This window comes from Rhinatrema bivittatum, chromosome 4 (assembly GCF_901001135.1).
Source record: "Rhinatrema bivittatum chromosome 4, aRhiBiv1.1, whole genome shotgun sequence".
Lineage (NCBI taxonomy): Eukaryota > Metazoa > Chordata > Amphibia > Gymnophiona > Rhinatrematidae > Rhinatrema > Rhinatrema bivittatum.
In genome coordinates this window covers 432,269,000-432,291,635 of record NC_042618.1, presented here as the reverse complement: position 1 = coordinate 432,291,635, position 22,636 = coordinate 432,269,000, and the positions used below count along the sequence as shown (strand labels likewise).

Genomic DNA, 22,636 nt, shown 5'->3' with positions numbered 1-22,636 from the left:
TGGAAGAAATCATTCCACAATATTTACTGTGCAGCTGCCAAAGCCTAATTTGCATACAACATTCCCTCATTTACATGCAGGTACATGCTAATTTTAGCATATACCCACTAATATGCTCTGACATTGGTTTAGCATACACATGAGAACCTTAGTGCTATCCTGAATATAGGATAAACACTATAGCATGCACGCTATCATTTAGGAGTCAATTTTACTTGCACTAAAAAGCTAAAAAAATGCGAGTAGCTGGGTTTTGCACAAGCAATACATTTTAAAAGCCAGAAATTTGGCACACATATAGGCACATGCGAGTTTAAAAAAGGGGTTGAGTTGGGGGCGGGGCATGGGTGTTCTGGGGTGGGGCCAAGTTACACGTATAACTTTGCATTTTAAAACCAGCCACCGCAGCATGCGGGAGCCTGTCAGCTGCATGTATTTACTGCTGCTCCTAAGGAGGTGTAAGTCTGCAGAAACCACTGTTTAGACCTCACACGCCAGGGTGAGGGGTTTGGGTCAGCTGGAGGGAGTGCAGGATGAAGAACCAGAAGAGTCTAGGTGACCTTGAGATAGACTGGGCAAACTGGTGGACCAATTGGGAAAATTGGCTATCTCCTTCATGTGAGTATGTTTTAAAATCCAATTAGCTGCGTGCATTAAATCTGACAATTTCTTAAAGAAGACATGAGAAATAAGCTTGCTCGAGTAACAGCTTAAAATTAGGAGCACACATACGCATGCTAGGTGGTTATTAAATCTTACATGTGTAAATGTGCACATGATTTAAAATTCCAGTGTACGTTCCCTCACGCACCCATATGCACGTGTATGGCTGCCCCTGCACTTGTTTTAAAGTTACCATCTTATAGTCCCAATGCCTAACATTTGGTATTTTGCCGATATCAATTGTATGTATTTTAATCTGGTTTTTTTTTCCGTAAAACAAATTAAAAAAAAAAAGAGAAATAAGCATAATAAGAACAGATCCGGAACGCTTTGTCACAGCAACATGGCTTGAGAACATGTGATTGAGAATTCACCACAGAAAATCTGGCCAAAAAGCCACCTTAAAAGAGATGTGGCTACAGAACACGTGGTCAGATCTGCCTATGGGAGACGTGCCCTGACCACGTGGCTGGGATTTCATTGCTACGAGACATGTATGGACACAGAGAGTCACCTCCAACAGATGCAACCAAGAATCCAATTTTTAAAAAAAGCCACCCCCCCCCCCCCCCCCCCAGAAATTTCTGGGAAAGAGATGTCCGAAGAGCAGAGTCAGGAATTCAACGCAGCGAGCGCAAGACCAGGATGCCACATGAGATGTCAGAAAAATGTGGGAAGTGTCCAAGCCATCACTCGGTCAAACACCCTCCCCCACCCCCCCCGAGTCCTCATTCTGTTCACTCAGCTCTGACATCGGAATCCAGAACTTCAACATAACTTATCACTTCCAGCTCTCCTTCCTTTGGCTCCTAGGGAGAAAAGCTCAGATGTTTATGGCTTGTCTTTCTGCTACCAAAAAATGTTATAACAAAAATATAGATTATCCTCACCTCATTATCTGTCAAGAGATCTTTAAATGGGTTTCTTGGAGCTGGAACTTGTGGGAAGAGTCTTCCACAGAGCTGAAACCTGGAAGAGTGAGAACATGGCGTGTTAACTAGAGTAGGTCCTCCCCTCTTTCTCTCTCTCTCTCAGCACACCTTTTTCCTTTTTGTATTTTTTCCTCTTGTTGTGCTTCTCTCTAGGAAAGGAGAGGTACTTGAGGATGGAAAGGAGTCCTTTTTTCTGGGAACTGATTTTAGTGGAAAATATCTCGGTAGCTGAAAGGGCAACGCATTCTGGGGAAAAGTTATCTTTTACAATGACTTGCCTCTTCTTTCCTCTTTTACTGGCTGTTGCAGAGTCCTCCCAAAGAGTGCTTTCATCATCAGCCCACCCCCAGCACTGTTCACTAGTTGGAGGTGGAATGATCCTACTTCTATGCTCCTCTTGCCGCAATCGGTCTTTGTACTGGCTAAGTTTAGGACTTCCTCAGTGCCAGTCCTAAGGTTATGTGGGTACCTGTACCCACAATCCTTTAACCTTAACCAGCTACATACAGCCAGAAAAGAACAGCCCAAAAAAAAAATTTCCAGGCCAGCAGGCCCAATCCCCCACCCACAAAATAATAAAAAATGATACTGAGACCTACAGCATGACAGCCCCACCCTCCCCCAAACTTCCATAAAAAATTAAGTTGCAAGCCAAGGGAATCATCCTCCCCCCCCCCATATTGCAATTTCCACCCCCGCTTCATGCCCCCTCTTAACCCCACTCTGCCAGAAACCCCCCCTCCCCAAACTCCCAAGGCCAGTAGGAGTGGAGTGCATCCGTACCTCTCTCAGCAGCATCCAGCACTGCTGCCAGACACCACCAGGTGTGATACAAATGTACTGCATTCATGGCTGCCTTGAAGGTTTGGGTGGTGGAGCGAATGTGTGAGGTTTGGGGTGGGTGGGGGACAGGAAGGAGCCCAGAGCCCTTGGGGAGGGGGAGGCTCCTTGGGCTATGTCTTACAACCTATTTTAATTATTTTTGGGGGGCTTTGGTAAGGGGGGGGCTCAGCGAGCACTATACTCAATGGGGCGGATTGAATTATAGCAGAATTACATCAGAATATACCTGGATAACTTTATCTAAGTATATTCAGCAGGAAAATTGTCCCACCAAATATCCCTCACAAGTTATCCAACTAAATTTAGCTGGATCACTTGTCTGCTCACTGGCTTACTGAATATGGAGTTCACAAATAAGCACTGGAGACAACGTTGCCCAGTGCAATGCAAATAAACATATTTAGTACTTGCCTCATACATAACACAGCACATAGGAGAATGACGACAGCTAGTGCTCCATGGAACAATGAAAGCCGCAACACCACAGATGACAACTGTGGTTCCTCTACAGAAGAAACAAAAGGCATGAAAGCAGCTTATGGATTTAGGATTTTTCTGCCCCAGGCACTGTTGGCGGTCACTCCTTTCCCATACCTCTGGAAGGTCAGACAACAAGAAGCAGGTCTAGGGCACTCAGGCATAGATTCTGTGTCAGAAATTTGAAAATTCTGAAACACCCTGACAAAATATTTCCATATTTTATTTTACATTATAAAAGTAAAGTCATTTTGCAACCTTGCCTGTATCTGTAAAGGAAAATTGGTTCTTACCTGCTAATTTTTGTTCCTGTAGTACCACAGATCAGTCCAGACTCCTGAGCTATGCCTCCCTGCCAGCAGATGGAGACAGAGAAAGTTTCACTGACACAGTACATAACCCAGTGTGCCACCTGCAGTCCCTCAGTATTGACCTGTACCCAAACCAAGATGACAGCAAAAACCATAAATTTCTAAGCAAGCTTTAAAGCAAACTCGCTCCACTCCAACGAGCCGGAATAAGGTGATGTTGCCCAAAGACAACGGAAAACGTGTTTCCCAAATTTAACATAAGCTATCAGCATTGAAAACCTCCAACAACTCCACACTATATACAAAGCAACAGTATGAGCGGTTAAACTCTCTCCCCAGTAAATGGGCGGGTCTCTGGACTGATCTGTGGTACTACAAGAACGAAAATTAGCAGGTAAGAACCAATTTTCTTTTCCCTGTACATACCCAGATCAGTCCAGACTCCTGGGATGTACCTAAGCTCCCCTTAACTCAGGTAGGAGAGTTCTGCTCATAGAACACTCACTAAAGCACATGGAAGCCAGAGCCCTGACATCCAAATGATAATGCCTAGCAAAAGTGGGTAATGACTTCCCAGTAGCCACCGATGAAATTTTATGCGGAGACATCTATTGTGACTCAGCGCAGGAAGTCGCCTGAGAACATGTCAAGTGCACTCCTAAACCCCCCACCCCCACCCCGGCAGCGGGCACCCTTTAGAAATGTAAGTCGACTCGATTGCTTTCTTCAGCAACTGCACAGTTGTAGCCTTAGACAACTTATTTCCCTTCTCTGGACCACACCACAGTACAAACAGGTGATATGATCTACAAAGAGGAGACGCAATCTATGGAAATCATAACTGACCTTTAGATACCTCAATAATGCATGCCTCCAATCTAAGAGCCTAAGCTCCCCTGCATGAAGAAGAGAGGAATCCAAATCCATAAAAGCTGGAAGCTCTACTGTCTAACTAAGATGGAATGCCGAGACTACATCAGGCAGAAAAGAAGGCACCTTTCATAAAGATACCCCTGAATCAGGCATCTGTAGGAAGGGATCTCAATACGACAGCACCTGGAGCTCCGAAATTCTCCTGGCTGAACAAACAGCAACCAAGAAAACCACTTTAAGAGTCAAGACTTTAACAGTAGCTCTCTTTAGTGGTTCAAACATAGCCTCACACAATCCTCTAAGGACTAGATTCAGATTCCAAGACGGACAAATGTTCCGCACCTAAAGACACAAGTTCTTAGCTCCCTGCAGAAACCATAGAAAATCCAGATGTGCGGACAGAGGATACCCTTGCACCTTTCCCCGGAAACAACCCAATGTCTCTACTCAGAGAGTTAAAGGCCAGTCTCTTGACCAGAACCTTTCTGTAGAAAAGCCAAAATATGTGACACCGTAGCCTAAACAGACTGAGGCTGCACTCTGTCAACAGCAGACAAGGACCAGAAGATTCTCCAAATTCACACTTACGTCAAGGATGTAGAATATGTAAATAACCGCTTCGGAATATCCCCTCCATCTCAGTTGTCTCCTCTCAGAAGCAAAGCCACGAGACAGAAGTGAGATGCCCGACCCAAAAATATTGGGCCCTGGTGGAAAACAGTTGACTGATGTCCGAACCTCAGGGGTATGTCTATGGCCATGTTGATCAGATCTGGAAAGCTTGGTTGATGTGACCACTTTGGAGTTACCAGGATCACGTTACCTGGATGTTTCTCTATCTGTCATAATCCCTTGTCCACCAGAGGCCACGGGAGGGAAGACAAAGAAAAATCCCTGAAGTCCACGGGAGCACCAGAGCTCCAATTCCTTTGTACCGTGTTTTGTTCAGTGGCTATAAAACCATGATGCCTTGGTGTTCTCTTTGGTCGGGATATCCTCATCTTCCGTGAATGAGACACTTTGTTGCCTCTGACAACTCCCATTCCCCAGAGTCTAACTTTCTCTGACTGATAAAATCTGCCTGTTCGTAGTTCACTCCAGCGATGTGAAACACTGCCAGCTGCTCCAAGTGCTGTTCTGCCCTGAAAATCAACTTCTGGGCATCTTGAGCCGCTGCCTGATTCTTGGTTCCGCCTTGACGGTTGATGTAGTAGACCGTCGTCTGATAGGTCCACACTGGAAGGCCGTGTAACCTTGGGAGACAGGCAAGCAACACGAAATGCACCACTTTCATCTCTAACTGATTGTCAGGCCATGAAGCCTCCTATTTTGACCACTGGCCCTGCACCAACTGATCTTGTCACATCGCCCTCCATCCAGACAGGTTTGCATTGGTGGTGACTATTACCCAATTCAGAATCTCCAATTCCACACCACATTCGACATTGGTGTAAACAAGCACCACGAAAGACTGTCCCTGGCTTCCCCCTCTTAACAGATTCCAGTGGGAGACAAGCCCCCTGCAAAGGCCACATATATGTGAACGCCCAATGCATTAATTCCAATGTTGATGCCAAAGAACCCAGTCCTGTAAATAGTCCCAGACCCTAAGCACCAAAAGCTCTAGCAGAAGCCTAATCTGACTCTGCAATTTCAGCAATCTCTCTCTGTGAGAAACACTCTCCACCAGCGTGTTGAACTGAGCTCCCAGATACTCCAAAGTTTGTAAAAGGATTAAATGGCTCATTGATAGATTCACCACCTATCCTAGAGACTTCAAGCGCATCGGTAACTTTTGTATTGATTGTCGACAGAGGTCATTTGATTTCGCATGAATAAGCCAGTCTTCCAGATACGGATACACCAACACACCCTCCTTATGCACTGCAGCTGCCCCCAGTACCCTCACCTTAGTGAAGGTACGTAGAGCCATCGCCAGCTGAAGGGAAGGGCTTGAAACCGAAAATGTTCCCTTAGGACTATAAACCTCAGGAATCTCTGGTGCTCCGGTCTGATGGCTATGTGCAGATATGCCTCTATCAAGGTAAGAGGTGCCAAGAACTCTGCCTTGGGTACCACCGCTATGACGGACCTCAGAGTTGGACCTCAGATTTTCCATGTGGAAAACGGGGAACCTTGAGAGCTGCATTTACCTTCTTTAAATCCAATATCTCTTGAATTGGATATAGGGGTAAAAAGAAATTAAAATTGACCTCCGGCCAGACTAAGCATATTCAGGGTCTGAGCCAAAAGACTCGGGCCACAGCAAGCGTGTTCAGGGTCTGAGCCAACAAACTCAGCAAGACATCTCTTTGAAAAAAAGAAAAATCTGAGCAGAGTCCAAAGTACCTCTCAATCATATGCAATTTCTCTCTCTTCTAGAAGTGAGAAAGCCAATTCCCCATCGGAATCCTCCGATGTCTCATGATCCACACACCCTTGAACATTACCAGGGACAGCCTCCCTGTGGCATTTGCCCGCTGTGACTGATAAATGGGAGGCCCAAGCACATGATCTCTACATAGTAGGTTGCTTTGCCTTCACTGGGCACCCCCGCAGAAAGGTCTGCAGGCCCTGGAAACATTCCACCTAGGAGGAGGAGGATGGATCTATACCAGAGTCCATAGGTCCAACCTTGCTCTTTCCAACCTTTCTCAAGGAAACTTCTACCCTCGGGAACAAGGAGAACTGACCATTGCCTTGCTTCCCCCTCCAGAGACACCATAGGCTGAGGGGATGTCCCAACATGGGCAAAAGCTGTAGTAGTCAAATCGCTTTGACTACTTATACAAACAGAGAGAGAGTAAGGAAAGAATTGCTATCAGATGATAGCCTCACAGATAGCAAGTTGCTTGGACCTGCTCGACCCTGGCGCCTAGCTCTCCTGAACTTTGGCTCTAGGCGGCCTCCTGTGCACACACCAATGCCACCTGGGCATACACGCACAACCCTCCGGGACACATGCAAATGCGCACTCAAGACTAGGTTGCGGTCGTATGTGCATAAGTACATGCGCAAATACACGCTCGAATAGGCCATGGTCGTATGCACACAAGTAGTTGCAAAAATACAAACTCAAGTTTAGGTTGCAGTCTTAAGCACACAAGTACCTGCGCAAATATGCACTCAAGTCTAGGTCGCAGTCATACACGCTTAAATCTAGGCCATGGCCTTATGCACACAGGTCCCAGAACATGCAACCTCCATGCGGTGAGAATGCGCGCACACGCCTATGCACGCAAGAAAACAACCGCTGCAGTGGCCTACCACATGGCTAAGTAAAGTCTGCCTGCACCTTCAGCGCATTTAGGCCTGGATCCGTTTAACATCCAGCACCGAAAATCTTTGGCCTGAAGAGCTTCTCAACAGCTCAGGCCTCTTGACTGGCCAAGAATCCATGGAGACTGGGGCCAAGAGCCAGCATCTTACTAAACATGCTTTGAGCATAAGCAAATTAAATCCAGCAGAAGACCTCTACCAGAACCAGAGACAACTCCTCAATGCAAGTGCCTCTTTGCCCCTCTGTGGGACAGGGAACTGCCGGCGATAGTTGAGGAGGGGATTCCCCTGCCTCTCCCGCTGACACTGCTAGGGAATAAAAAATGGCCACCATTTCCACGCTGACGGGGACAGCCTCAGTGCTAGACCCCGTCACCCATGAGGCTTGTGCTACCGGTGCAGTCATGTTTGAAGTAGATCCCCAAACACTTTTGCTGCATGCACACGCTGTTCCTCTCCGAACCCGCGACACCATCAGCACCTCAATGGCAAGCAGGGGAACAGTCCCTCAGCCCCACTGAGCCAACACCCGGTCTCCTCCGCAGGCAGAGAAGCTGCTGAAAAACTGCATCACTGAGCTCCCCGAGAACCTCGCTGCTGCACAGATTCCTCTATCTAGTTCCTTGTTCTCTCTTTTTTTTTTTTTTTACTCTCTGAGAACAATTAAAGATACATAGAAACCATTCCAATACTTTCCTTTGGTGCAGAGGTTTAGGTTCCAGGAGCACAGGCCGCATGGCAGATCAGAAAAGAGCCAGACTTACAATACCTACTCTTTAGAATGGAACACAGAGATGCTAGCAGAACAAAAGAAAATCAGCCAAATTAAAAACAGCCGCCCTGAACCTGTAGCTGCCTCAGCAGCTTCGTGAAGGGGAGTGTTCTGGACCACCAGATTTACCCCCCTCGGATGAAAGAAATGAGTGTACAAAAGGGTCACCAACCCCCAGCTCGTCCGCCTCGACCAGACAGGGAAGGACCCACTAGGACCCAAAAACTCCCTGGGAGGAAGGCTCATAAATCCAAAACAGACTCCTGCAGAACTGCAGGTTTTGCACCATCTACCATCTTCTGGAGACAGAGAAATACTGAGGGACTGCAGATGGCACACTGGGTTATATACAGTGTCAGTGAAATTTTCTCTGTCTCCATCTGCTGGCAGGGAGGCAAAACCCAGGAGTCTGGACTGATCTGGGTACATACAGGGAAAATGTATTTTCTTTTTACTGGGTGAGCAAAAGGGATCCCAAGTATCAGTACAGAGAGATTTCAGAGATGGGGAGAAGAGAAATAGAGTGGGAAGACAAGGGATGGGGAAGAAAATGAGGAAGATCAGGGGTAGGGTGAAGAGAAGGTGAGAGAACTGGGGATAGGGGGAGGAAAGGGAGAAAAAGAGAGGACAGAGAATAGAGCAGATTAGGGATACAAGATACAGGAAGGGGAGAAGGGAATAGGAGGGGTGGGATGGGTTCCAGGATCTGGATGAAAAAATCCAAGGTGTGGGCTGGAGTGGAAGAAGAGGATGTTGCTACTGTGCTCCAGTCCTGCTCCCCCTTGCATCCCCTCTCTAATGTCCCACCCAATGTCTCACACACCCCTGGTACCAAGCCCTTCTCTCTCATGTAAAGGCTTTCAATGTAAAGGCTTTGCCTAAAAGTTATTAAGTTACTTGTAAACCGATGCGATGTGCAAACGGATGTCGGTATATAAAAGATTTTAAATAAATAAATAAATGTATAAACACTGTGTTCCTTGTACCTTCTCTCTCATACACAGACATGCCCCCCAGCTGATCCCCTCTCATCCCATAGCCTCTCTGCTCACCCCACATTGACCTCCCACTCAGCACCTCCTAACCTCCCCAAAATTATCCTCATTTGCTCTACCTGCTTTAGACTCCCCCCCCCCCTCCCCCCCATCTAAGCAGCTTCTCTTGCATCTCCAGCATGAATTTAGGGTCTAGGGAGAAACAGGAAGTGAGACTGTGTCTGCACTGTGTGATAGTGTTAGAGCTCCAGTCTGGGAGAAGTCTCTCCTGAGTTACACATCTCTTATTTCTGAATTTAAGACTACAGCCTGGCATTCTTGTTTTCTTTCAAAGACATCCCATATGCCAAAATGTACCAAAAAATAAGGTGTTTGTCTAGCCTGGTGAGGGTGGTGCCTGACCATACCATAGAAGGATAATTTTAAAAGCTATTTCCATGAGTAAAACAGTGCTTTACCTATGGCAGAGGCTTTTTTAAAACTGCCCACCTTATATGTAGGTAAAAGTACATATATATGTCTTCTATATGCATACTTTTAGATATAGTGTGAAAAGGCACTCTTGTGGGCAGGATATGGAGTTATTGCACACTTTTGCATTGACAAAAGTATGCGTGTAATTTTTCTCAGAAAACGCTATCCACATAAAATTAGCAGGTATAAATGTGCATGTATTTAGATTTTCTGGGATAATTTTCAAAAAGAAAAAGTTTGTGGGTAAAATGTAGCCATGGACTTTGCATCAATGTGGGCAGTTATAAAATTACCCCCAAGTTTTAGATATAAATCAGTTGAACCTACAATGCGGGCTTGGAAACAGTATTTCTGTGCAAGCTGCAAGTGCTCTAGTGATGTCATGCCAGGAGATGAGATGAGCTGAGCTGAGCTGAACTGCTTGTTCTGGAGCTGATCCCAGTAGCAGCAATAGCAGGAACCTCACATTCAAGGAAGGATTTAGGGAGGTCAAATTAATTTCAGCCATGACAATGAGTCTTTTGGAAAATGTGCTAAGAGAGTAGTTCCGGGAGGTCAAATTAATTTCAGCCATGACAATGAGTCTTTTGGAAAATGTGCTAAGAGAGTAGTTCCTTAAAAACAATGGTCCTGAAGACTGCAGAAGTAGATGTGTTTGGTGGGCTCACCAGTATAGACAGGCTGGCTCCATGCACTCCATTGCTTGCTCTTCCCACATAGCTCTCTGCCGCCAGCTCGAACTTGCACGCTATGTCTGCCTGAGCTGTCCATCGGTATTTGCATGCTGACAGCTTCAACTCTCAGCAACTAGAAAATGAGCCCATTACACCATTAAAGAAACTAAAAGGGCTGCATTACCTTCAAGTTCAGTGTGCAAAAGGTTGAATCTCTGCTTGCATGATTTCTCTCCCATTGGATTAAAAAAAAATATAGTCCAGATTAAAAAAAAAAAAAAAAAATTGCAGCAGAGATAGTGTGTGTGGTGAAGCCATTTCTAAAAGGGGAACAGTGCCTATGTGCCAAGGGAGAAATTACTACTTACCTAATAATTTCCTTTCCTCTAAGGAAGGAAGGCCAATCTCCACAAGTAGGTTAAGCACCTCTACCAGCAGATGGAGACGGAGTAAAAGCTGTCATGGATATATAGCCCTGCCCCAACATTAGCCCGCCAGTATTCACTGAAAAAGCCAAACTGTGGACAAACTGATTATACTTCAAATGATTATTAACAATCAACCAACCACTAATGCTTCCAACCAATAGGGAACACTGAGCTCAGACAAAACAATGAACAGTTACTAAACTGAGGGGCTGGTTAAGCCACTTATTAGTCCTCCAAAGAATAGCATGAAGAATGTTCTGCATCGTCCGCACCTAAAGGGTGAACTAAAAGCAAAAATCAGCAGCCAAGGGCAGGTTGGGGATTGGCCTGCCTTCCTTAGGGGAAAGGAAATTATCAGCTAAGTAGTAATTTCTCCTTCCTCTGCACTCAGGCACGTCAATCCCCACAAGTGGGATGTACCAAAGCTACTCCCGAACAGGGTATGAGGCTGCCCATGGTCCAGTCAACACTGCTCATGCGAACATGGCATCCAGCTGGGCCCAAACATCCAAGAAGTAATGCTTGGAAAAGATGTGTAAGGATGACCATGTTGCCGCTCAGCAAATCTTGACAGGAGAAGACAACCGAATCTCAGCCCACGATACCGTCTGAAACCTTGTGGAATGAGGCCTAATCTGCTTCAGTAAAGGAATGTCAGCAACCACATAGGCAGCAGTGATGACTTCCTTAATCTAATGGGCTATAGTTATCCATGTCGCCGATCCACCTTGTTTACAACCACCATGGAGCACAAACATCTGATCGGACTTCCAGACAGATTTAGTAACTTCCAAGTACCACAGCAAATGAAGTTAGATGTCCAAGGTATGCAAAAGACAATATTCACTCTCATCTCTGTCCCTGTTCAACATGGGCAGGGAAACAGATTGATTCAAATGAAACTCCAAAAACACTTTTGGCAAAAAAGAAGGCACAGTGCAAAGCTGTACTGCTCTTAGAGTCATATGCAGAAAAGGCTCACAGCAAGAAAAAGCCTGTAGCTCAGAAACCTAACATGCAAAACAGATTGCCACTAGAAAAACTGTCTACAAGGTAAGCAGCCACAAGGAAAGACCATGTAGTGGCTGAAAAGTTGAAACCACCAAGAAATTCAGGACCACATTAAGGTCCCACAGAAACACTGGCAGTCACAAGGAAGGACAAAGATGCTTAACTCCCTTCAAGAACCAGGACACATTGGGATGGGAAGATAAAGTCCCACCATTGACTCATCCCCTATAGAAAGCGAGAGCTGCCACTTGAACCTTCAAGGTGTTAAGGGCCAAATCATTATGCAATCCTTCCTGTTAAAATTCCAAAATCAATGGAATATCTACTTTGAGAGGCTGAGAACCTCATTCCGTACAAAAGGCCTCGAAAATTCTCCAAACTCTCATATAGGCCAGAGATGTGGAAAATCTCCTGGCCCGAAATAAAGTGGAAATCACTGCAGGCGAATAACTACACTTCAACAACCTAGCCCTCTCAAGGGCCAAACTGTAAGACAAAATCAACCCAGATCTTCATGAAGACTGGGTCCCTGCTGCAACAGATCCTTCCAAGGAGACAGTCTGAGACTGCCCACTAGCAATCTCTGCAGATCGGCATATCACGGCCTCTGTATCAAAGCAAATGCTGGGATACATCTAGGATGGCTGTAAGCTGCTCTTGGCCAAGTTCACCACCCAGCCTAGGTCCTGCAGTAAAGAGACCACTTTGCGAGAAGCTTGAAAACTTTCTGCCACGCTCTTGGCATGAATCATCCGGTCATCCAAATATGGATGAACTAGGATGCTGTCCTTCCACAAGGTTGCTGCTACTACCACCATGACCTTGGAGAAGGTCTTGGAAGCAGTGGCCAGCCCAAAAGGCAAGGCCTGAAACTGGTAATGACATCCTAGAATGGCAAACCTTAGGAACTGTTGATGTTCCTAGCAAATGGGAACATGCAGATATGCCTCTGTCAGATCCAGAGACTGAGGTATTCCCCTGATTGTACTGCTATTACAGTCTCCATTTGGAAATGAGTGACCAGAAAATGATGATTGACTCCTTTGAGATCCAGGATGGGCTGAAAGGACCCCTCTTTCCTCGGTATGACAAAATAGTGGCCCATATTTTGTTGCAATTCGGAAACCTGAAATACGGCCTTCAGGTTCAAATGTCTTCTCAATGTAGTTTCCACTGCTAACCTCTTCTGAGGTGAGTTGCAAGGAGAGATCATAAAGGCATCCAGAGGAATGCGAAGAAATTATAGAGAATAACCATCCCGAATTACTTCCAGGACCCACTGGTCCAAGGTGATCTGGACCCACCTCTGATAAAAGCAAGATAAATGGCCGCTTATTTCCTGCACCTGAGTCCGCAAACCTTCATTGGGAAGATCGAGAGGTTCTACTCCCAGACCCCGCATCCTTCCGAGGCCTTCTGAGGCGAAAGGATTGAGACCTCCTGAAGAGACAGGGTCTCTGAGAGGAAGCTCCCCTATAAAAACGAAATCACCTGAAATTTTGAGAGTGGCCACTTGTCCAAAAAGGCCATGAAGCCGGCTTCTTAACCTCCAGCAAATGAGGAACCTGGGCTTCGCCCCATCTATTTTCCATCTTCTCCAACTCACTGCCAAACAACAGAGAACCCTTGAAGGGCAATTTGGTGAGACTGGACTGAGAAATAGTATCTGCCGATCAATTGCACAGCCACAGCTGATGTCTAGCCGCTATTATGGCAGCAGTGCGAACAAGATCACAGCCCGCATCAGCTAAGAAGGCCACCCCTGGTTCCATTGTCGCTCTACCATCCAAAACTGTTCCCTTAGACTCCTGAGAGAGACACAGAGTAGCTTCAGCCACCAGAGAACAATAAGAAGCAATTTGCAAGTTCATCGCCATGGCCTCAAAGGCTTGCTTAAGGATAGTTTCAATCCTTCTATCCTGAGCATCCTTTAGAGCTGCCTCTCCTTCCACTGGAATGGTGGTTTGCTTAGTGACAGAACACACCAACACATCCAACTTTGAGGAATGCAACTGCTCTCTTTCCTGTAGATCGAAGGGATATAAACCCACCAAGGTGCATACCTTTAAAGCTCACCTCTGGGCACTCCATTGAAGGTCAATCAATTCTTGAATCATATCCAGGAGCAAAAAAAAACATGAAGCCTTGCATAGGGTGATCAATATGGAGTCCTTCTGCATACACGAAGAGTCATTCCCAGCACCCCAAGGGTCTTTAGAGTCTGAGAAATCAGACCTGGCAACTCATCCCTATGAAAGAAATGGAGAAGAGTTCTATGTAGCTCTAAATCCAAGGGAATTTCCCCTTCCTCAAGAGGGGAGCAACCCAAATCATCATCAGTGTCATCTTGATCTACATCCACTAAAAAATTGCCAGGGATTGTTGCGCCACACCATTTGCACGTGGTGGCAGGCAAATGGAGGCCCTAAGCATGCGATCCTGATTTAGGAGGCATTACTGTCTCTGAAAGATGCCCTTGCATAAAGGTCTGTGGTCCCCGGAAAAATTCAACCCAGAAAAAGGAGAATGGGTCCATACCAGGCCCCACAGGCTCAAACTTGACATCCTGTGAGTGAGACTCTCCCGAAGATATCTCTGTCAGTGGATCAACTGAAGAAGGGTGACACCTTTGTTGTGTCACCTCCAGCTCCACTCCCCTCAGATGAGGGGGGTGGACCAGCATCGACAAAATCAGTGGGAGCAAATTACTTTGAGCATCCAGGCAGTGCTGACACAGGCTCACAGAAAACTCCGGCTATATTGCCCTTATATGGCATGCAGCACAAATAATTAAGTATTACACTTCTTTGACATGGGCTGCATGGAGCTGTCTGATTGTGTGCTGCAATAAGATATTTATTTAATGCTTTTATATACCGAAATTCGTATGGACATCACATCGGTTTACATAAAACGGATAGAGAGGAGGAAATGGAAAGGGAAGGGAAGAAATAAAGTTACATCATAACAAATAACTGTTTCAAGTTAATAATTAACAAGACGAGTTTAAAGGATAGAGGAGGACAGATAAGCAAAGGGGGGGTGAAGCAATAGAGAACGGGTAACTGGATTAGGAGTAATAGAGATATGCGCTGAAGACACCTCAGCAGTCAGCTATGTGGCCAGGTATGTGATTTAGATATGCACACAGCTACGTGCACAAAATACACTCAGCTATGCGCTTAACTGTGTACGCAATACACACTCAGCCACTCTTCAAATGTGCACACCAACAGGCTGCATAAGTATGTGCACAACAGGAGATACGAATCTAGGTGCACAAAAAGGCATCCGCGCCATCACACACGCAAAAAGACACAAAGGAACTGCCGAGGCCTACCATGCAGCCCGAGAAAAGAAGCCAGGAAGAGGGGCCTAACCCAAAAGAGCTTCTCAACCCTCCAAGCCTCCACTGCTTCTTCACCTCACTAACTCCTCAGAAATGTGAGTGGGAAACATCAAACATGAAACGCCGAGAAGGACCCAGTAAGAAAGATAGATAGCTTCACAAGAACTTCTTTACTCTTTTCTTTTCTTTTTTATTTTACCTGAGTTCAGCCCTCCCTAGCTGAAGGCAGGAATGGGTCGCTGGCTACGGGGGGAGAGGGTGAAAGCCTTCATCACCAAGCCTCTCTCGACTTGCAACCGGTTTGTTTTTTTTAGGTCCATGCCAGAAAAAGGTTACAGGATTGAAGGCTCTCAACTGAGGGAGGGACCCAAGGTATCACCTCAGGAGGAAAGCGGAGCTATTCAGTTGTCTCACCTTCTTTTTCCCCTTTTTTTTTTTTTTTACAGGCAATCTGCAGTAGGGAAAAACATGTCCACCATCTGCTGGAAATGGAGAATATTGGCAAGCTGATGTCAGGGCAAGGGTATATATCCGTGACATTAGCTTTTACTCTATCTCCATCTGCTGGTAGAGGTGCATAACCCACTTGTGGGGATTGACCTGCCTTAGTGCAGAGGAATAGATCATCTATTTTCAAATCATAAATGTATGTATTTATTTTATTTATTTAACATTTTTATATACCGAAATTCATGTAGCAATGTTACAAATCATTTCGGTTTACATTATAACATTAACAAGCATGTAAGAATGCGATTACATCGAACAGGGAGAATAAACTTGGATCAAGGAACTGGGGAATAAGTACAATGAATACAATAAGGTAATGAGATTCTAGATTAAAAACCTGGCTAAGTATCTAGGAGTCATTAAATCATACCAATAATCTCCCCTCAATGTGTACCATGTAACATGACTCCTAGATACTTAGCCAGGTTTTTAATCTAGAATCTCATTACCTTATCGTATTCATTGTACTTATTCCCCAGTTCCTTGATCCAAGTTTATTCTCCCTGTTCGATGTAATCGCATTCTTACATGCTTGTTAATGTTATAATGTAAACCGAAATGAAAAACGAAATAAAGAAAGAAATACAATAATTAAATAGCTCATTTGTGCTCTTTGTGGGACTATGTTTCACAGTATGCAGGAATTATATATTCCTTTTCATTACATCTTGGATTCATTGTGTCTATTATAAGATGTCTTCACTCTTGCACTGCAACCCATTCTCAAGAGGCGAGCAAATTTGGGGGGCAGGGGTGCTCCCACACATAGCTCACTTACCCCTTCCCTACTAGTTCCCTGCCCCAAACACACACATCATCACCCCATATTTAAAAAAATAGAGCAAGTAAATTGAAGTACCGCCACATTTATTCGCATAGTCTTATCTACTCATCTTGCTAATTTTTTACATTAATCGGCTGAAATGTAAATATTGCTCTGTTCTTTTCTCTCCCCCCTTCCAGTTCCAAGTTAATTTTTCCCTGTTTTATTGTAACTTTCTCACATCCTTTTTCTGATTCCCTGTATTTAAAGTTCAAGGTTTTTATTGAGAATATTGTTTACTACGCTACGTTATGTTTTTCACACTTTGTTAATTGTAAACCGGGTTGATGTGATGCCTGTCATGAAACTCGGTATAACAAAAAACAATAAATAAATAAATAAATAAAGTAAAAACTAGTAAACCTCACATACACACGGGGTGAGGCGAGTGGGACATCTTGGATTCATTGTGTCTATTATAAGATGTCTTCACTCTTGCACTGCAACCCATTCTCTAGAGGCGAGCAAATTTGGGGGGCAGGGGTGCTCCCACACATAGCTCACTTACCCCTTCCCTACTAGTTCCCTGCCCCAAACACACACATCATCACCCCATATTTAAAAAAATAGAGCAAGTAAATTGAAGTACCGCCACATTTATTCGCATAGTCTTATCTACTCATCTTGCTAATTTTTTACATTAATCGGCTGAAATGTAAATATTGCTCTGTTCTTTTCTCTCCCCCCTTCCAGTTCCAAGTTAATTTTTCCCTGTTTTATTGTAACTTTCTCATATCCTTTTTCTGATTCCCTGTATTTAAAGTTCAAGGTTTTTATTGAGAATATTGTTTACTACGCTACGTTATGTTTTTCACACTTTGTTAATTGTAAACCGGGTTGATGTGATGCCTGTCATGAAACTCGGTATAACAAAAAACAATAAATAAATAAAGTAAAAACTAGTAAACCTCACATACACACGGGGTGAGGCGAGTGGGACAATTTGGAAAGAGAACAAGGGAGAGCATGGTAGTGGGGGGAATAATCTACAGAGTGCACACCCATCCCCACACACCCACAAATTGGAGAGTGTGAGGGGGAAAGAGTGCCCCCCCACACATACACCTATCCTATACACATATATGGAGGATGAGGAGTACAAAGGATAAAGAGTGCATGCGCCAACTTCCCATACTCTCGCCCCCTCATTCCAACACCTCTCTCCCCTTACACACACAGGTGAGGAAAGGTGGAAAAAGTTCCCGCACCCATACACATACATCCACTAACTTTTTCTCCTCCTCCACACAAACATATATCCATTGTACTACTACAACCTCACACACAAACACAACACCACCTACATTCTCTTGTGCCCCCAGATGTGAGGAAAAAGAAACAAAGCAAAGAATGCAGAGAGAAAACCTGATCCCCAATCATACACCTACGCATACTTCCACTGGTGAGTGAAACAACCAAGGACGCAAACCCGCTGATCCGAAGATGTGTATGCGCAACCTAGCTGCCTTCCAGTTCTACTTCCACTTCCTGGTTACCTGCAGCCAATCAACAGAGCCCCATTGAGTCCTCCTGCCTGCTCCTACAGCCAATCAGCTAAGCCAGAGTGAGCCCTCCCGCTCCTGCCCTCCTTCCTGTTGCTGCGGCCTGGTTGGGGTGGGGGTGAGATTTGTTTTCGATGGTTTGCCCAATGCCTAGAGTGCCTTTTACTTTCTGTTTCTGTAGTGCAGCCAATCAGCTGTGTCCTGTCTCGGCTCTGGCTTGCGGTAGTGGGACTAGGGGGAGCGGAGTTGGGTTTGTGAATCTGCCCTCAGTGCCTCCTGCATCGTAGCAGAGGAGGTGCGTCTGAGTTTCTGGTCTTTGCCGTTACTTAGCGCCCACTCAGTTTCGGATCTAGGAAGCCTTGGATGTATTTGTGGATTGTTTCACGTTTTTGAAAGAAAGCTCGTGTATGTTATTGGTTCGTGCCTATGTCCGACCATCGCGTTATAGGCGGAGAAACCGATAACAAAATGTGTGTGTGTGTGTGGGGGGGGGGGTGTTCGCCCATCTAAACTGTGCCTCGGGCGTGAGGGCCGCTCAGAAGCAGCCACATTGGAGCAGAAAGACGCACTGGCATCCCGAGCCGGTCTCCCCCCGCCTCTACGGATTACCCTGAGTGGTGGCGGTGATCTGCTATAAGAGCAAGGAAGCGGCGGATCATTATTGTATGCTGCACCTTTTTTTGGGGGGGGGGGGGGGGGGGGGATGCGGAAGAGCTGCTGTTGTATCGGTCTTAGGCCCAGGGGAGACGTTGCCACTGCGGCTGGGTCGAGGAGAGCTGTGCAACAAAAAAGATAAGGGTGGGGACGTGGAAGAAACTGGACAGTGAAAGGGAAGGACTGTGGGGAAGAGGAGGGAGGATAGCAAAAATCAAAATAAGCAACAAAGTAAGCCTAGAATTGTGTGGCAATGTTAAAAAGTGTTACATGAAAAAAGTTATTTTGATATACTAAAACATTTTTAGAACTGCAGGAGGAGTAGGTGAAGCACCAAGACTGTCTGCCATCGCCACCACTTCATCCTAGCCTGAGACTCCAACTGTTCTAGGGAATGGATCAAAATAATATTTGTTTCATAAAACGCGCTTTTAAGTTGCCAGGCAGTTCTAGACTGCTTAACTATTTTTGTTTTGCTCTGTTTGCAGTGCACATTTTTTTCCATTCTTAAGAAATAGGATAATTTTGAGGCTCCTTTGTGATCATTTTATATTTCAGATCTGTAACACTGTGGTCCCCTCTGATCTGACATAGAACTGGCAGGGAGGAACAAACCAACCTGGTTTAGTGGGCGAGAGCAGGGAAGAGCTGCCAATTCCGGTAAGAAGGAGATATCTAAGCAGAAATAAGTTAAGTTGGATGTGGTGATTTTGTAGCCCGAACAGGAGGCACTGTGTGTGACTGACAGGGTTTTTCTGATTTTGTGTGTGGGTGCATGCAAGTGACCATTATTGGTTGTGCACTTATGTAATTGTGAAATGAGAATATGTGTGTTATGGCAGGAGGGATAGTATCATATGGTACAGTATTTGCTGACGCTAGGTCACATTATTATATTGCCCTTTGTTCCTAAACTATTTGGGGCTTTACATCTGTTCCTCCTCGCATGCGACCGCAGTTCCTGCTGCAACCATTGGGCATAGTTTAAAACTTACAAAACTTATCAATGGGAGGTTCGGGAACAGCCTGGGACATTTTGTCTCAGAGCAAACTCTTTTTTGTTACAGTATTTAGGATGGAAGTCAGTATTCACCGGGCTTGTCCAGTATGTTCGGGCCTTAGGTTTTAATTTCCTGCCCCTCTCAGCAAATGTTTTATTTGGGCTAAAACTTATCTGGATAAAAATAAAAGGCAGTTTTGGGATGTTCCCAGGGTTGAATTTAAACATTTAGCCAGATTATGCTTATATTCAATGCTATCCGGATAAAATTATCCAAGTAAGTCTGGTCATGCTGGAGGATTGTCCTAAAGTTATCTGATAACTTTGACTTTAGAAACATAGAAATGATGGCAGAAGAAGACCAAACGGTCCATCCAGTCTGCCCAGCAAGTGTCGCACTTTTTTTTTTTCTCATACTATCTGTTACTCTTGGCTCTTTGTAACCTTTTGGTTCTATTTCCCTTCCACCCCCACCATTAATGAGAGAGTAGTGTTGGAACTGCATCCAAGTGAAATATCTAGCCCAGTTAGTTAGGGGTAGTAACTGCCGCAATAAGCAAGCTACACCCATGCTTATTTGTTTAACAAACCCAGACAAAATAATCCAGTCCTTGTTGGTTGTTGTCTGTATTTAGATCCACTTTTCTTCATTCAGCAGAACGCATAACTGGGTTTGTTCCACTGAATATCAAACTGTAACTTTACCAGGATAACTTTCCCACACTGTGGCTTACTCAGTATGGACTTCATTGTTTACTGATATGCCAAAAGGAGTATATATGTGTTAATATGAAAGTGTTAGTGTCATAAAGCTGTTCAGAACATGTCAAACTATTTATTAATTTGTTTGTTTTTCTATACCGATGTTCAGTTGGACATATCACGCCAGTTTACAGAGTAACGTAGGATAACAGAAGTAGTAAAAACATTGTAACTTTGTAACATATGTAACAAGATAACTTGAGTCATTGGGGTTGCACATACTATAGGATTATGTGGTTCTATGAGAGGTGTTGTGGGGAGGAGAGTGATGTATGTGTTGTTGGGAGAGGGGGGTTCAATGATGGGATGAATTTTGCAGCCTTATAGACCTTCCCATTCTCCCTTCCTCCCTCCCCCCAAAAGGCATGGGGGTGGCGTGTGTGTATGTGAAGACTCAGTGTTTGTTTTTCAGTATGTTATGAGCAAGACTGGAACAGGCTATTGGATCAGGTTGTCCCAGCAATTACAATTTGGTGCCTGCTCTTGGGACTGGGGAGAGAAGCTGCTACCAGACTGCAGAAAAAAAAGGATAAAAACCTGCAGGGGAGATGAGGAGCAAAAACTGTTTAAATAAAAAGGCAAAATGAAAAAAAAAAGGATTATTTCCTGGCTCTTAAGAATTTTGATTGGTGCCTAAGATTTCTAAAACTATTTGCACCGCTGATTATGATTAAAAAATGTCTTTTTATCACTGATACATCTTTTTAGCAGTCTATAGAATGAGTGTAATTGATAGAAATGATTTGCTAAGGAACGTACCTTTGAATTGCCAGTCAAGCACTCGCTGATGTTGATTTCATACAGAAAACATGGATTAGGCAAGAGAGAAATTGGCTTCATCCATTGAACATAGAGGGTATCTTTTTTTACCAGCACAGTAACATTCATGGGTGGGTTTATTCTCTCTGGAAAATGATGTAGTGAAAAGATACAGTCAACTGATAAAAACGAATGCTAGATTAAGATTAGAAAGCACAGTCAATTGACATAGGATGGTTTAAGGATGCGAGGGGTGAGTATAGGGATGCAGAAACTCTCTCCTGTAGAGCAGGCTAGCTCAGGACATTAGCACAGCATGGAACATGCTATACCAATGCTATACTGGGGTGAGGTGTGTATGCGAAAATCTCATTGCTGCTACCTGTGCTGTATCTATTCTGTGATGGAATGTGTGTGTGTGTGTGTGTAGCTTGCACTTCAGCTGTCTGGGCTACCTCTGGCCTGTGCTCAGACAATGTGTGTGTGTTTGCGGTCTGTACTGTCCCTGTCCTGTGCTCGGGCAGAGTGTGTGTGTGAAGTTTGTGCTGCTGCCGTCTGTACAGTCGCTGTTCTGTGTGGAGGTTGTTTGCGTGAAGTTTGCGCTTCCTCTGTCTGTGGTGGTACCTGTCCCGTGTTCGGGTGAGCATGTGAGAAACTCACACTGATGCTGCCTATGCTGTGTCTGTTTTGTGCTGGGGCAGCATGTGTGACATTTGCACTGCTGCTGTCCTGAGCTGAGGCAGTGGTGTGTGTGTGAGAGAGAAGTTCGCACTGCTGCTGCTTTTGCTGTATGTGTTCTGTGGTGGAGCAGTGTGTATTTCTCTTAGAGTACAGGCAGCAGCAGTGCAAGACAGATACACCCTCACTTTGTCCCAGCTTTGAACAAGTACAGCAGATCATCAGCAGTGCAAGTTTCCCTCCACACACTCAGTCTTAGTACAGGCAGCAGCAGTGCATCTGTCCTATGCTGGACAGAGTGAGTGTTTGTCTTGCATGGCTGCTCCCTGTACTGTTTATGTTCTGTGGATTTATGGACCAGATTACACTTGCATTTTGTCGAGCATGAAGACTTACAAGAAAAAAATTATAAAAAGATAAAAACTCAGAACAGTTTGTTTCTTACCAATATTATTGGGATCAAATAACTGATCAAAAGGTTTAATGATAGAAGATTTACTGGAGCCATTAATGTATATCACAATATTGCTGCCCTTCATGATATTTATGTGGGTGTTAGAAAAATGGCAGCCGGTGTGTCTTTTCTCATCCTGGTCCATGTGGTACTCCTGGCATTCCTCCAGATACATTTTATACCTACATTAGAAAGGAAATTTCATTTACAGTGGTTTCAGTATGGGGTGGGGGAACAGGGGCTGGAATCTCCTACTTCCAAAACTTCTCTGACAAAGAATCGTCTGATGGATGAAGAGGCAGGAATCGTAGGATTACCTTTCAAACGGGCCGATACAACCGAAGGAGCGCACTGTTAACCCTCTATTGGACGCGCGTTTTCGATGCGCTAGCGTTATCCCTTATTCAGTAAGG

General features: G+C 44.9%; 2 protein-coding genes across 13 annotated transcripts in view; one reads left to right on the top strand and one right to left on the bottom strand.

Annotated features, from left to right (window-relative positions):
• Positions 1-207: 207 nt before the first annotated feature.
• The window catches only part of IL5RA (interleukin 5 receptor subunit alpha), a 59,693-nt gene continuing 37,264 nt past the window's right edge, over positions 208-22,636 (bottom strand). Inside the window, exons 5-10 of the mRNA XM_029597528.1 lie at positions 22,215-22,405; positions 21,092-21,237; positions 10,288-10,426; positions 2,850-2,943; positions 1,554-1,632; positions 208-1,472 (exon numbers count right to left, since the gene is read on the bottom strand). Of these exons, the coding sequence (XP_029453388.1) occupies positions 1,401-1,472; positions 1,554-1,632; positions 2,850-2,943; positions 10,288-10,426; positions 21,092-21,237; positions 22,215-22,405 (721 nt within the window). The 3' untranslated portion in view covers positions 208-1,400. The remainder of the gene's footprint in view (positions 1,473-1,553; positions 1,633-2,849; positions 2,944-10,287; positions 10,427-21,091; positions 21,238-22,214; positions 22,406-22,636) is intronic.
• The window catches only part of TRNT1 (tRNA nucleotidyl transferase 1), a 67,785-nt gene continuing 63,139 nt past the window's right edge, over positions 17,991-22,636 (top strand). For 4 of the 12 annotated variants that reach the window (XM_029601480.1, XM_029601478.1, XM_029601484.1 and 1 more), the window contains exons 1-2: positions 18,058-18,211; positions 19,129-19,230. The gene's annotated coding sequence lies outside the window, so the exon portion shown is untranslated. Of the gene's footprint in view, positions 18,035-18,057; positions 18,322-18,415; positions 18,580-19,128; positions 19,231-22,636 lie in introns of those variants that run through there. The other 8 variants (XM_029601488.1, XM_029601482.1, XM_029601479.1 and 5 more) reach the window with 3 other exon arrangements.